The sequence below is a fragment of the Megalobrama amblycephala genome, linkage group LG16 (assembly GCF_018812025.1).
Source record: "Megalobrama amblycephala isolate DHTTF-2021 linkage group LG16, ASM1881202v1, whole genome shotgun sequence".
In the NCBI taxonomy this organism is placed as follows: domain Eukaryota; kingdom Metazoa; phylum Chordata; class Actinopteri; order Cypriniformes; family Xenocyprididae; genus Megalobrama; species Megalobrama amblycephala.
In genome coordinates, this window is record NC_063059.1 from 8,555,981 (window position 1) to 8,573,069 (window position 17,089).

The 17,089-nt window shown below is 37.8% G+C and overlaps 1 protein-coding gene across 1 annotated transcript in view; it reads right to left on the bottom strand.

The window, feature by feature from the left end:
• The window catches only part of agmo (alkylglycerol monooxygenase), a 49,510-nt gene that overhangs the window by 26,038 nt on the left and 6,383 nt on the right, over positions 1–17,089 (bottom strand). Inside the window, exons 2-3 of the mRNA XM_048160962.1 lie at positions 14,669–14,799; positions 13,399–13,550 (exon numbers count right to left, since the gene is read on the bottom strand). Of these exons, the coding sequence (XP_048016919.1) occupies positions 13,399–13,550; positions 14,669–14,799 (283 nt within the window). The remainder of the gene's footprint in view (positions 1–13,398; positions 13,551–14,668; positions 14,800–17,089) is intronic.

Here is a 17,089-nt window from a genome sequence, read left to right on the forward strand (position 1 = left end):
AGTGTTTACTATAAATGGATAGAGAAAAGCATTAGTTTGGTCTCAACACTCAAGGAGAGATATCAACTAGAGGTTCTCTTGGTGCTTGCTGGGACATCTGTTAATGGACACTTACTGACCCAAGGCAAAATATTCTCTATGCAAATTAATATCCAAATGATGTCATGACATTCTCAGAATGAATGAATGAATGAAATGTATGTACATTTTTATGCAAAACAAAATCATCACCTTAAGGTTCAGGGTCTAGTGTACTTATATAGCTTCTTATCTATAAACTCTGGTATAGATGCAAAGTACAGAAAAAGAAAAATACAGACTCATGTACAATTACCATCACAGTATAACTGTGCTGTAACAGTAGATAGGGTAAATAGGGTGAGAGGCCTTCACATAAGCCCCATAAAAAATAAAAAAAAATACACTGATTATCTTATTGTGCAATACAGTGCACAGTTTAAAGTGTACGGCAGAAACATTTTGAAAGGAAAAATAAATTAAAGGGGTGGTTAATTGCGATTTCACTTTTTTAACTTTAGTTAGTGTGTAATGTTGCTGCTTGAGCATAAACAGAATCTGCAAAGTTGCAGCGCTGAAAGTTCAATGCAAACGGAGATATTGCTTTTAAAGTTATGGCAGCTACAATTACGATCGATTTGGACTACAACGAGCTTCTTCCCGGGTTGGTGACATCATAAACATTGCAATTAACATAAACCCTGCCCAGAACACACAACAAAGTGGACGAGGCCATGTCGGCATTATGGCATTATGGAAGCGGAAGAGTTGTCTACACTGGAAGTGCAGCGTGACGTGTCAATAGATAATAGCACCCATTATAATCAGTAATATTGTCTACACTGGATGCGGCGCGGAAGACAGCTTCCAGAATCTATACAAGTTCAATGCTGGATTTGCACCAAGGCTATTAATGAAAGATGAAGCAGTTCCCACTTTAAAAGCATGTGCATACTAGGGATGGGCGATATTATCGTTTGCGATAAATATCGTTGAAAATTCTCCTCATGATAAAAATTTGTCTCCTCTCGATAATTACGATAAGTCTAGTTGTTGACGTAGTTTCGTGCGAGACCGATTCACTGTTCACGCACGGAGTTAAAACAAGCACGACTAAAAAGATGTGAGGCTGAGGAGCAGTTTGTTGTTAAGCGAGGAGCTACCGCCACAATTTGGAACTGGTTTGGTTATAGAAAATCAGATGCGGAGCAAACTATAATAATCACTATAAACAAATGTTCAGTGAGTGAGCCGTATGTCATTCACGCCGTCATCACCCGGGTGTTGATAGCGCGCGAGTGCAGGTGAGACCTGAACATCTCACGCTGCTATCTGTGTTTAAACTAAACCCATTTAAACCTTGCCACTTTAAACATTCAACTGTAAGACGCAAAAGAGAACTCGCGCGCACTGTGAGGAGATTTGTGTGTACTCATCCGAAGCGCGTACACGGAGAGCTGCGTCACAGCTATATTTTGTTAACTATCTGAAGACATAGTTGGGATTGTTACTTTTTGATACAATTAGGGCTCTTACGGTCGGCATGACAACCGCGCCACCGCGGTCGTGTGAAATATATATATATTTATATATCAGAGTTCGCGTTAACGGTTTTTTTTTTTTTTAGCAATGACGGAAAAAAATATGAAGGCAGTCCGTCATTTTGACAGATTACTGAGGCTGATGTAGTATGTAGCTTGTAAATGTAATTCCCACCCCTGTCCAGTAGGTGGCGAGTGCGCTCCAGTGTGGCAGCAAAGCGCGAGTTCAGTCTCCAGAATAAAATGATTCACCACACAGGCAAGCACTCGGTTTAGGTATATTTTATAATAATAAAGTTGTGATACTTATACTTACATAAATCAGTTTCTAATCTAGTTCGTTTTGTTTTAAATGGTTCGTTTTGTTATTTTTCTTGCTGACTATCAAACGAATTCTGAGGTACAAGTTAACATAACGTTAATGTTAAGTGAAAATGCTTGCAACACTGACGATTTCGGTAAGCTACTGTGTCTTTCAACATATTTTCATGTATTTCGTTCTGCAAAGAGGAAAGGATGAAGCTGTTCAAGATGAAAGCGAGATCAAAATGAAAAGCCTATCAAGATGAAAGCCTATCAACTTATCCTGCAAGTTCATGAATAAAAATGAAAATGTGTATGAAATCAGAAGCTATCAAATGTCTTATCATTATAATATAAAAATTAAAATGACGGGTAATAATTGATTATGATAGATTTTTTACTGTCCGTCAAATTGATATGTATATATTATCGTCATTGGTATCGTTATCGCAATAAATACCTGAAATTATCGCGATAATTTTTTTAGGCCATATCGCCCATCCCTAGTGCATACTACATGTAAGTATGTTTTATTGTTTGTACATATCTTTTAAAATGTATTTGTGACGAGCAGGGCGGGCGAGAGCCGTGAGGGAACGGCGCGAGGCCGGTGACGCGAGTGATAATGAGCTTTAGCTGCGCGTTGCACCGGTCTAGAGTCTCTCACGGAGGAGCTCCGAAAGCATAAAAGGGAAGCAACGACATTGAAGGATGAGAGAGGACCAGGCCTGGACTTTATTTTATGTTTTATTATATTTGTGTGATCAGTAGACGTCCGTGAGGGTCTACCGGCATTACTTTCGTTTTGTTCTTTTTTTATTTTATATTAAAATTATGTTGAATGTTCTCCGGTTTCTTATTTTTTGGTTGCATGAAGGACGTAAACAAAGACCAATGCGTTTTTGCTTTGCTAGCCGGTTAGCTAAATTCTATTGCATACTTCTACATCAAATCCCAACAAACACCAACAAACTTCTATGTTCATAGACAAACAGTTGTTCATGCTATAAATGAAACGATGCCTTTACAAAAATGCTACTACTCAGTCATGTATTCAGCTACAGTAAAGCTTTAATCAGGATAAAAACTGTATATAGAAAGCTAACAAGCAGCAGTAACATTTACAACAGCATATCTAAACACTTTCACACAAATACAAACATAAATACTTACCATTCATAAACGTCCTTTAAAAGCCGTGCTTGCAGAGGTTCTGCTTGACCCTCTTCATCATTACTGCTATCTGGGTCTGATTCGGGCTCAATTTGATACGGCAATCTAGATGCCATTATTTACATTTCCACCAAAGCAGATGTTAACAACTAATGGTAAGGGGCGTGGTGTTTCTGGACGCTTCAGCGAATCACAATACACTGGGTCAGCTAACCAATCTGAGCCCATTGTGTATTTCAGAGGGAGGGTCTTCATAGAACCAGGAAGCCAAACCAGCCGTTCAAATGACAATAGAAACAGCGGTGTAGAATTAAGGTAAAATATCTGAAAAATACACTGTTTTTTTTTAAACGAAGGATTAAGACATGTTAAACTGCACCCCATAAACACAATCAAGCCTAGAAAAAAAAAACAGTGAACCATCCCTTTAAATCTCTCTAGTTGTAAATGTGTTAATGTATTTTTATGTGCTAAACGTGCACATTCAAACAACCTATTAATAAAAACTATAAGAGACCAAGAACACTTGGCAGTCAAGTTCTTTTCATCACATGCATTAAATATTGATTTTTCCCTTTTCATCTAACATGTGAATAGTCCCTCAGCTCTAGTGCCACCCCTTAGACTTGGCCCCACATGATGCCACGGGCCTCGCTGAGCCTCAGCGTGGCGAGAGACTGCATGCCATGTCACTCAGGTTATCAATGAACTGTGAACGTCTGGGCAGAGTGGACAAGCTGTCAGCGAACAAAAGACGCCAACACAAACAGACAGCTGAGGCAAGCAAACCCATGTCTGTCACCACAATACTTCACAATGTCTTTGCTCACAGTCAAAACCACTGCTAGAAGACATTTGTAAAAAGAGTGGTATATTTTGAATTACACTACACATGAATAATCATGGAAAAACTGTGCAAATGCAGGTGCGATATTGCTCTTATACAATCATTTAATAAACAACTTGTTAATATTGCGTAAACTTAAATAATCGAATTTGTTTGTGAATCACAAGTTGTACTGTATGTTTTTTATTCACTAAAAGAATAGATTTAAAATAATTAATTTGTTCTTGAATCAGACTACACTGGTTGCGCTATGTTATTACTTTCAGCCTACTAACACAATAGAAGTTATTTTTTCTTTGATATAATTTTGTGATACACTGCATTTTTTATTTTGTAACATTCATTTTGAACTGCAGGATTAAACAGGTCACATGTGAATGGGCATTGTGATGCTACAATGTACCCATTCAGAAAGACAAATGTACCAGTTCATAATGATTACTTTGATGTGTTCAGCATAATAGCGCATATCATGTCAAAAAATGCCCTGTGCAGATATGCTGCATGAGCTTCCAGTGTTGGGGAATGTTAATTTTAAAAATAATGCATTACAATATTGCGTTACTCCCTATAAAAGTAACTAATTGAGTTAGTTGCTTTTTATTAAATGTAATGTGTTACATTACTTTTGCGTTACTTTTTATCAATTGGGCTGGGCTGTTTGTTTTTTTGTATAACAACAAAAAAGTTCTATTTTTGGCAAATGTAAAGGCCCTTTCACACCAAAAGTGAAATGAATAAGCTTCAGACTAAAGGAAATGCAAATTCACGCCTGTACAGTAGAGGGCGCAGCTTAAACAAACCTTTCAGCTGTACTGCCATTCTGGAGTGCAGAAGAATAGGATGTAGGACAAGTAAATGAGTAAATGTGTGCTCACATTTAGGCTGCGTCCGAAAACCTAGGTAGCTGTCTTGCTGCCTCGCTCTCTTATAAGAGAATGACTTGTACGGCAGCGTTTGTGCATGAAGATACCTCACGAAACTGATTTCGGACAGACTTCTGAGGCAGCGTAACAGTTTAATGATCTACAGCAATATAGTGCGAGCTTTGGTGAGAACTAAACAAATATTTAATTATTACAGTAGTAATTTATCAATAGAAATGATATCAAAATTGAAATACGTTGGTCAAAATTGTACATTTATACACAAAATGAGCAGCAAACGCAACTTTCGGATTCCATCTTTATTTTTCTAGCTCAACTGTCACAGAATGGAAAGCACAGGATTGTGGGATATCAAAGGCAGCTAAGGATACATCTATGCTTCCTTCAAAAATCGATCTGAGGAAGGTATCTCATGAGACAGGAAGTGAAGCTAACATTGTATTCGGACGTGCCTTGATGCCTTCCTACCTTGAAATGTGTCCTCAGAAGGCAGCATTTTCCAGTTTTCGGACGCAGCCTTAGTCTAGAACTAGTCTAGAATAACCATCATGTTTACGCAGTGCACACAACGCCTCTGCACTTACTCCTAATTTCTCTCAACATGGAGACAGGAGAGCTGTCAGTCAATATATGGGAGAATGAAGTAACTTGCGATACTTATTTGAAAAAGTACCGCAGATATTTTGTTGTAAATTTAAAAGTAATGCGTTATTTCACTAGTTACTTGAAAAAAGTAATCTGATTACATAACTTGTGCGTTAGCCCAACACTGATGGGTTCATTATAAAATACAGTAGATGCTCACATTCCCTCTAGACAAAGTGCTATTAGCCTAATCAATGGCTACTCATGACACTTAACAACACAGATAGAAGTATCCCTAACATTTTGGACCTTTCATTGCAGGTAGCCTAGCTTTACCTGTTAGGAAATACCTTTACATGCACTCTTAAAAGCTGTATTTGGGATGTTTAAGTTGGGGGAGGCGCAACGCGACTAGTCACTAGTGTTGCAGAAACTACATACTTTACTTTTAAGAATAGCTATCAAAACCAAGTTCAAATGAATATTGCAATTAATTGGAAAATCTTTTTTTTTTTTTCTAGTCATACTTCACTCATGGCATATGGTGGAGGACGTAGACTCCTATCCTGAAGGACAAAATCTTTGACACAGCAAGAGACATCCCTCAGACTGGCTTGGCTTGGTTTGGCCTTGTCCAAAACTCACATACGCACACACTTGCCTATAAACACAAGTGGCTGATTTGCTGGACATTGTTGATATTATTGCAGTGTCCCGGGGGCGCTCGTTTTGAGCCCTGGCTCCACATCCTGGCCGGTTCGATTCTTTTGTACGCCCTCCAACCTGCTCGGCCGGGGACTTCCAGAGGCAGTAGAAGATTTATGAAGCCCTCGTGGCCTGGGGTTAAACCCCGCCGCCTTCCACCAAGAGGATTCCTTTTGAAAACAATAACATCCAGTCCCGGCCTCCTTTGGGACAGCCCGTGGCGGCATTGACGTGATCTGTTTGTCTTGACAACTGCCGCCGTCTGCGTAAACGCTAAACGTGTGCCACTACTGTATCCTGAACCTGATATTAGGAGGTTGCATATGTAAACATATGTGCTACTGCAACCTTTTGCTACTGGAGATTTTATAGCTTTTCCGGTTCCAGTTACAAATGATAAATGTGCAAATAAAGTCAAACCTTCTGTATAACCTTCCTCTGTGCATCTTTACAAGGTTACATCAGACATAATATTTACTTATTTTGCCCCAAGCACTTCCAATGATGACAGCCACAAAATGCCATGTCTAATATGATCAAAGTTTACTTTTGGAAAACCCATTGGCTCAAGTGCCATAAACACCTTTCCCACTGAAAAACATTGAACGTGGTGAGGTGATAAAGAATGTGACATTACGTAATGCCTTCCATAACTTGTTTATAGTTTCTCTCCGGCTTTATGACGCTCCCTGCCCCCTGTATAAACCTATAGCATCTAACCTCAACCAAACCTCAAAATAAAGTAAAATGAATGACAGAATATGACACTTCTGCTAGACTGCACACCAGATAAAAGTGTGTCTTAGAAACCCAGACAATATCCTCCTTGGACGGACCAAAAGTTTCCCAAACTATCATTATTCAAATGTCTCTATGTGACTCTAGTGAATGAAAAGGAGAGGGAATTAGGGACATGAAATGCGTGTTGCTTCACAAAAAGTTGGGCTTACAAGTGGGTCTCCAGATCCAAAGACCTGCAGGACTTGTAATTAATCTAAGGACGTCATGCTACACATCTCGGAAGAACAGAATGCAACCTTAGGCCAAACTAATCACCAAAACTAAGGTTATTTAAGCGAGTCTGCCATCAAAAGCACTCAAGCCTGAGAGCAATACTGTAGGAGAATCAATCTTCTGAAACTGTTGAGGATGCAATGAAACATTTACCAAAAGAAAAAAACAGGAACTTTTAATCTGAACAAATATGGAAGAAGATATACAGCAGGGTCCACTAGAAACAACTTGCAAAACATGTTCTGTTTGCATCTAATTAAATACATTTTTGTATTACAATACATATATATTATAAGCATAACAATTTGAGTGAAAAGTTAAATTAACAAGAATTTCAGAATGTCACATTTGGTTTGTCCCTTTTGCACAAACTCCACAAATTGTTGTAAATCCTGATGATTGTGTTCTCCGGCACAATATTTGAGAAGGATACAAAGAGTATCTTGTGTGAAACAAGAGTTTTTGCTTGATTAGTGATGAAAAAATCTTATTCAGAGTTCTCGTTCATTTTACCTCATAACATTTCTTTGTTTTAGGTTTTTCAAAATCCAGAATCTTAAAATTTCCATGTTTAAAATATAGTAGATTCTGAAACCCAAATTTTGTAATGTGGTCTCAGACTTCTGGAGCCCACCATACATCTTTCATTGCTCATGACTCATGAGACAGAAATGAAAGACTAACTTGATGGAGCCTTAATGCAGCAGCAGCCACTGTGGCCTTCCTGTCAAAAGCCCATCGGGCTGCTTCAGAGTTCCTCAACGGAGGGTTAAGCTGAGGTTTTGGTGGAGCTCTTTGGAAATAGTAGCATATGGAGACTAGAATCACTTTTGGTCTGCCTGCATGAGAGCACCAAAGCAAACATGAGCTAATACTGCTGTCATCGAGCTGGCCTCATCAAATCTCTCTCCTACTGATGCCAATGAGTGTGGTGCCTATGATTATGTTGTTTACCGATGGTAAAACACACACTAGTAAAACACACTGGGTAAACAATGTAAATACAACTTTGAGTTCCGTTTTATTTCAACAACATTGAAATATCAACTATCCAAATTGCAACAAATATCAGTTTGTTAACTTGCACATCTTGTAGACGACCGTATTACCTATATTGCACACTGGGGACCGCAGCTATTTTAATACACTTCTCTGTCTAAGGTTTAAAAAAAAAAAAAAGGATCCAGAAGACCATTAACCTGATCGGGCTAAACCATAAACCTCGTCTGGCCCACACTGCCAAAACCGACCGTGCGGTCGGAAAGCCAGCCCCGCTACAGTGGAGTGTGGCATCGCTATAGAGGAAGACATGGAATGGCCAAACACCACCAAGAGTTGCAATAAAGGTTTGCAGGCAATTGGAAAATAAGGCAACATGTGGAAAAAATGCGACAGAGAATGACAGAAGAGGGCAGAATGGATGCATGCAAATAGCTCACGCAGAAGCAGACGCCTGGACAACATCAAAAGCCACCAAAGCCAAACGCAGCCTTTGATTTATGAGGATATGAATTTCTAACTATATTAAACGGCTACTTCAGACAAGGAAAAAAACTACTTTAAAAATCATTCTTAAATTTAAGCTTGAATTTTGTTTTAAATGTCAATTAAGGACAGCTATGATAAATTATGCAAATATTGGGTTGCTACTGTACAATAGAAATTTTAAATGCTACAGATATTATATTATAGATATTACAGCATTTTTAACAGATCTCAGCATGCCTAGTATCAAAAAAGGACCTGTGACCTGTGTAGGGAAAAATGAAATTCATAAAAATGATCAAAAAATCGTTCCCATTTTACAATGGCACTAATTAGGGTCAGTACAGTTTTATAGTGGTCATATTTCTGCTGTTATGCCCATAAAATTGTTTTTTTTTTCATACTAGAATGAAGATTTATAGCTTACAAGTCCCAAAAGAATAGAGCTTTAGATAAAAGCTTCGGTGCGCCTACTGAACCAAAACTGAGTATGAAAACTATTCGGAGATCATTAGCTAAACCTTAAGACCAGCTGTTAACCTCTCAAGTTAGTGGTCAGGAGTGAAATCTGAAATAAAGGTGAACATGTGGTTTAGTCAGAGAGCTGCTGCTCACAGGTTTCTGGCCATTGAAAATAACAGATTATACATCCAATGAACCAGGGGCATTTCCTCAGAGAAGGCGTGTCTCCTCAAAAAAACTTGATGAGAAAATAATCGTTATTACAAAAATAAAACAACGCAAATATTACAAAAAGTGTAAAAGTCACTCGTTTTTATAAAGTAACACTGTCCAACAGCGACACCCACAGGTAAAGTTATAGCAGGAAGCTTGCCTCCCCTGATTCCATTGAATTATAACAGACCCCCTAAAGCATGCACTGGGTTTGGTGGGGGGTAATTGAGAATGAATGGGGGAAAGTCACGTGACAGGAGGCAACGCCTCCATCGGGCTATGAGTAGATATGATCGGTTATGATTGTTTCATGTGATAAACCCCGGCTATTGTTTTCGTCCACGTTCTCGAAACGGCATTAATAAAGACAATGATGGAGTTAATGTGAAGACTAATTTAAAAAGTAAGTAAACAACTCAGCCACTTAGATATCACCGCTTTATGTCACATCAAAATCAAACGTGAAATGGCCTGAAAACATGATGACTGTGGGGTTTTTAGTGAGCAATTAATAGGTAGGGCTGCACGATATATCGCATGCAATTGTCACATGCATTTCGTCAGTAAAGCCGGTTCCCTGATTACCGTTAAATCGGCATCACCTGCTTTCAAATGGAGCGGCATTTAATAGACAGAGCCGTAGTTCACTGACAAGCTATGCAATATCGCATTCATTATCGAAGGCGATTCATCTGCAATATGAACGTGATATTGCGTGGCTTGTCAGTGAACTACGGCTCTGTCTATTAAATGCCGCTCCATTTGAAAGCAGGTGATGCCGATTTAGCGGTAATCAGGGAACCGGCTTTACTGACGAAATGCGCGTGACAATTGCATGCGATATATCGCCCAGCCCTATTAATAGGTACATCTTCGTGTCTGTGATCAGTGTGTACAAGCTTGATGACTGCTGAAAATAAGCTATTAAAAGAAAAGCTTAACATTAATTCACAAATAATAAATATTGTTTAAATTGTTACTGCCTTTAGTTATGTAAAATGTAAAAATGCATAACTAACTTCATGAAATTTATTCTTGGTTTTAATAAATAGAACATTACATAGTGTAAAAAATACAAAACAGAATTGTATTTGGTCTCTCTTTTTATGTAATGTTTATTTAACTAGGAAAATTAAGTTTAACAGGGTAAAAACAATTTGAGGACTTGAAGATAATTCATGGTTTTAATCAGATTCTACATATTTCTAGAACATTTTAATGTGATAAATGAAAAATGTATCTTACTTTCTCTAACACTTTTTCGATATATTATTATAATTATATGACAGGACAGCCATATCCTAAATATTGGATTATCTAAAAGCTGCAGTCCGTAACTTTTTTTGGTTAAAAATGATCCAAAATCAATTTTTGAGCAAGTACATAACCAGCCAGTCTTCAAATCTATCTCATTATCTTAGCTCGATTCACAACGGTAAGCTTGTAATAATGTTTTAAAATAAGAGCGACATGGTGGATTTCCACGGGAAATTTGAGCATGCAGCAGTTCCTCTGTGCGTCATTACGTCACGTCCGTAAACAGAAAGGAAGGAGTCCAGGCTAGTCGGTTTTATCATGTGAGGATGCTGCTGGTAGCGGATCATTTATAATCTGTTCTCACAGCAGCTGAAATAATTAAACTTTTCATTTTGATGGTGGATTGTAAACCAGAAAGATTCAATGACAATCATCAGTGACATCTGGAGATTCACCTGTAGTCAAAAAGCAAAAGACTTTGGACTGTGGAGTGGCTACAGAAATTGAAATCTACAGGTAACACTAATATACACATAGTCATAGTAATGCTGATGTTGTTAACATTAACGATTTGAGAACAAAGTATAACAATACTAATAATTTGCACGGTTTGGCATGATCCGAGCTAAGCGATCGTTAGATTTAATCATCATTGGCAGCGCGATTTTTGTAGGCCTAATGCCTTTACCCTCAGTTGGTCAGAACAAAAGTGGCAGAAATGTTACTTACTTGTTCAGTTGATATTTCCAGTGAAAATTCTAATATTGGTCATACTTTCAAGACGTAGAATCTGTGATTCTGAAGTACAGTATCCACACCGGTGCGGTGACTGACAGCAAACATTAGATTCATCCGCGCTGAAGAGCTGTGCCGAGGCACGACGCACGTACAGATAACTGTTCCGCATATGACTGCAATTGCAGGTTTCAAACAGAGATGGCGACAAAGAGGAAAAAATCGCAGACTGCAGCTTTAATTATCCCAAAAATCATCTCAAACTGTCATGACTGTCATCTGTCATTATACACTTTGGTCTAGGTTTGGGAATAGAGAAAACTGTTTCTTGCTCAAAATAGCATAAAGACTCATTTTGAACAAGAAGCAATACACAACTTTCTATTGAATTGCCCTTAAGTGGTTGGAAAAAAACATGACCAGAGCAGTCCAATTAAATCAACAAATGACTCTTTTGAGTGAGTTCTTCATAATAAAACTGTCAAAAGGCTCATTAAGAATGGAAAACAGAATCAGAACCATTAGGTCCCATGCAATTGCCATTGGTACTTCTCTTTTTTTGATTCTTCTGTCAGTAATATTCTCTGGATGCTAAGATATAACGGCTAAACTAAAGAACTAGAAGAAAGACCATTATGTCTGGGTCTTTTATGAATTATAACCATATGATATCCAAAAGAAGTCATCTTGGACAGCAATGGAACAGAAAACTAGACAAATAATTTCCTCTGACTTCAAAAAAGAACAAATTGGGCACAGGAGACCTCTGACATAAATGACATTTCCGACTCAGAGCAGGAGATCGGGACAATGGAAAACATAACATGACAGCCACAAGCACCTCATCACTTTATATAGGGGTTCAAGTGAAGTCTGGAGAGATGTAATTTAAAAAAACGCCCTGCCATCGTATCAACATTAAATCCCAAATGGATGGAATTGGTGTAGCATATGGTAAACATGCTTCAGAAGCAAAGGCCAGTGGCCTGCTTTTAACTTTTTCATTCAGAAGAAACTGAAGTCAATGCCCTGGCCTCTAACACAGTGTGGATGTTTACTTGTGTAACAGAAGAGGACATGGGGCAAATTATTGAGCAATGTGTATTTGAGGAAAAAAAAACGAATCAGCCTGTAACATTGTACTTTGGTAAACCAAAAGTAGGATTACACTTTCTTCTTCTCCAGCATACAAAGCAAGACAGAGAACTGCTGAGAAGCAGATTTACAATCTACAGTATGGTAACAAAGTATGTTAACTGGCAATGCTGTTCTGTGAAGGGCTGCTATTGAAGAAAGAAGAAAAACACCACAGCACTCAAAGATTACAGCTGTGACAATGTTATCCTCTGTTTGGACACACGGCCTGAACTCTCATGCTACGCAAACATAAGTGTCTTTTGCAATCGCCTACTTCTTGACAGATTGATATTTTTTATATGCAAGGCCAGATAAAGCATTTCATCTAAGATGCATTTTCCACATCTGGATAGAAGAAAGATTATACTGTATATAAATGTGTTTCAAAAATTCTACAGAGTCTGAGGTAAATCAAAAACAGTCATCAGTTACTTGCTTTTCCAAGTTATGAACTCGCAAAAGTAGCAAGACATACGATCCTCGAAGACACAAGGGGTCTGAACAACATTATCGTGGAACTAAACCAGCTATTATGGCAAGAGCATAAAACTAACATCCACAAATATGACTTCATAGAACAAAATAATGCTTCCTTCAGCACTTTAAATGTGTTCAAAAGCTAGTTTTATCGCCATGAAAAACTCAGCTCATTTTGTCAGAATTATTAGTGAATTATGATCTAAATTTTAGTCTGTTTTTCACAAAAACTTACTATGCCGCTTCAGAAGTCATATGGACCACCTTTATGGCACTTTTTGGAGTTTTTTTGTTTTTTGTCATTGTATCACTAGCCTATAAACTGCATGGAAGGAGATTGAAATGGTTCCTATTCCAGTTGGAACTGAAAGGTGTAAAAATGCTATTAGTACTAGATCAAATAATTACATTTACAAAAAAACATTACAATTCACAAGAAGAAAGCAGCACACCCTGTAAAATTTGGAATGTTACGACCTTCCATTTTTACATTCAGCGAACTCCTTTAAAGCAGATGGACGGATATAATAGCAGTGCATTTGGCAGGATATCCACATACCATGGGCAAATCGATGGAACCAGTAGTATCCCATGTCCACACCAAAAAACGCAAGCCACCACGTCCAAGCTGAATCCCAGGGAAGCTCCAATAAACGGAAGTTGTTCCAGACATAAATATAAGCTGACAGCTCCAAGCTTCTCACCATGAGCCTCGAGAAAGACACACAGAGAGCTGAATTAAAGGATTAGTCCACTTTTAAATACACTTTTCCTGATAAATTTACTCACCCCCATGTCATCCAAGATGTTCATGTCTTTCTTTCGTCAGTCGAAAAGAAATGAAGGTTTTTGAGGAAAACATTCCAGGATTATTCTCCTTACAGTGGATTTCAATGGCTACCAACAAGTTGAAGGTCAAAATTACAGTTTCATTGCAGCTTCAAGGGCTTTAAACGATACCAGATGAGTAATAAGGGTCTTATCTAGCGAATCGATCGGTCATTTTCGAAAAAAATACAACCGTTTATGCTTTATAAACAAAATATCGCATTGAACGTACTTTCCGCTTCCGCATTCTTCATAACGCTTACGCTGAATGTTCTACGCCTTCCCTATTCTACTTACGGAACGAACGCGGCGCCAGTTTTGTTTTTTTCTGTAACTTGAATAGGGAAGGCGTAGGACATTCAGCGTAAGCGTTATGAAGAATGCGGAAGCGGAAAGTACGTTCAATGCGATATTTTGTTTATAAAGCATAAACGGTTGTATTTTTTTCGAAAATGACCGATCGATTCGCTAGATAAGACCCTTATTACTCATCTGGTATCGTTTAAAGCCCTTGAAGCTGCAATGAAACTGTAATTTTGACCTTCAACTTGTTGGTAGCCATTGAAATCCACTGTAAGGAGAATAATCCTGGAATGTTTTCCTCAAAAACCTTCATTTCTTTTCGACTGACGAAAGAAAGACATGAACATCTTGGATGACATGGGGGTGAGTAAATTTATCAGGAAAAGTGTATTTAAAAGTGGACTAATCCTTTAAGTCATATCAGCAGAGCTCATCAGCAGACAAACATGTCATGAAGTCTATTACTGCACAAGAGAAACATGAATTAACATCAGTTTTGTTCTCATTTTCATTCAGTACTCAAAACACTGCTCAATCTCTTTGTAAGCTCGAGTGATATCTGATATACAATATGACTATCAGCAAAATCGAGTTTTGAAATCTAAGACATGTCAATACTTTCCTGTGATTCATAACTACATGTCATTTGAAGGAGCTGTGAGGTAAATTTGACACTTGGGAAGTTGTTGTCAACTCACTGAGGCAGACGGGACATCATCCCTGCGGACAAAGACGTGATGAAGTCGTTGATCTTGATGCGAGGACCATCTGTCTTTAACCATCCCAGCACAACCTCCAACAATATCAAACCAATGAAATATGGTGTGGCCTGCAACACACAAAAGTCATAAATCCAGCCGTGAATAAACACAAGCATAATTATTATAACTTTAAATACTGTGGTTGTTGACTCTAGTACATTTGATGGAAACTTTTAAGTGCTGCATCCTATTATAAAAGATTAAAGGGATAGTTCACCCAAAACTGAAAATTCTGTCATCCTTTACTCACCCTCAAGTTGTTCTAAATGTGTATGAGTTTCTTTGTTCTGTAGAACACAAAAGAAGATATTTTGAAGAATGTTGGTCACCAAACAGATGATGTGCCCCATTGACTTAAAAGGATAGTTCACCCAAAAATGAACATTTTCCCAAGCTTTACTCACCCTCAAGCCATCCTAGGTGTATATGACTATCTTTCAGACTAACACAATCGGAGATATATTTAAAAATTTCCTCGCTCTCCAAAGATTTATAATGGCAGTGAATGAGGGGCCTGTTCTGAAGCCAAAAATAAATGCACCCATCCATCATAAAAAATAATCCATACGGCTCCAGGGGGTTAATAAAGGCCTTCTGAAATGAAGTGATGGGTTTTTGTTAGAAAAATAGACATATTTAAAACTTTATAATATAAAATAACTATCTTCTGCCAGACGACTGTATACATATTGTGTTCGTCTGAAAGACAATAGTCATATACACCTAGGATGGCTTGAGGGTGAGTAAATCATGGGATAATTTTCATTTTTGGGTCAACTATCCCTTTAAATAGTATGGAAAAAATACTATGGAAGTCAATGGAGTCTATCAACTTTTGTTACCAACATTCTTCAAAATATATTCTATTGTGTTCAGCAGAAGAAATAATTTTCATATAGGTTTGGAACAATTTGAGGGTGAGTCAATGGTGACAGAATTTTCATTTTTGGTTGAACTATCCCTTTAAGTCAAGTTTTGTAAGTGTTACGCTGCTACACTCTGTAACAGCTCAAAAAATGCATGTCAAACTTAGCATCAAAATTCAACACACTAGACCTCTGTCAGCAAATAAATAAAAAAACAATGTATGTGCAGTGATTCTGTAGCAAAGTCATGGGTTCAATTCCCAGGGACGGAACGAGCTGATAAAATACATACAGGCCTGGTTTCACAGACAGAGCTTAGATTAAAAGGTTAGTTCACCCAAAAATTGAATTTCTGTCATTAATTTACTCGCCCTCATGTCGTTCCAAACCTTTAAGACCTTCATTCGTCTTCGGAATACAAATTAAGATATTTTTGATGAAATCCGAGAGGCATATGACTCATCCATAGACAGCAATTTAACCACCACTTTAAAGGTTCAGAACGGTACTAAAGACATTGTTAAAACAGTCGACGTGACTGCAGTGGTTCAACCTTAATTTTATGAAGTGATGAGAATGTTTTTTGTGCACAAAAACTAAACAAATATAACGACTTTATTCAAAAATATCTTCTCTTCTGTGTCATTCTCATACGCTGTTTACGTTCAGCTCTTCCAGGTTTTACATCAAAACGCAGACTCAGTATTGGCCGATGCTGTACATGTGAGCAGCAGGATGCATGCGTGTGATGCTGACACAGGAGCCAGCCAATACTGAGCCGCCGTGCCAGATATATTGCATATGTCAGTGCAAGATGCTTTTAGTTAAGACAACTCAAACATGCATTTTAGTCTGGGACTAGACTTAAGCCTTGTCTGTGAAACCATACATCAGTACCTTGAATTATATTATATATATATATATATATATATATATATATATATATATATATATATATATATATATATGTGTGCATTTATATGTTATACAGTGGGTACGGAAAGTATTCAGACCCCCTTAAATTTTTCACTCTTTGTTATATTGCAGCCATTTGCTAAAATCATTTAGTTCATTTTTTTTCCCTCATTAATGTACACACAGCACCCCATATTGACAGAAAAACACAGAATTGTTGACATTTTTGCAGATTTATTAAAAAAGAAAAACTGAAATATCACATGGTCCTAAGTATTCAGACCCTTTGCTGTGACACTCATATATTTAACTCAGGTACTGTCCATTTCTTCTGATCAACCTTGAGATGGTTCTACACCTTCATTTGAGTCCAGCTCTGTTTGATTATACTGATTGGACTTGATTAGGAAAGCCGCACACCTGTCTATATAAGACCTTACAGCTCACAGTGCATGTCAGAGCAAATGAGGAATCATGAGGTCAAAGGAACTGCCTGAAGAGCTCAGAGACAGAATTGTGGCAAGGCACAGATCTGGCCAAGGTACAAAAAATGTTCTGTCCACTAAGGTTCCTAAGA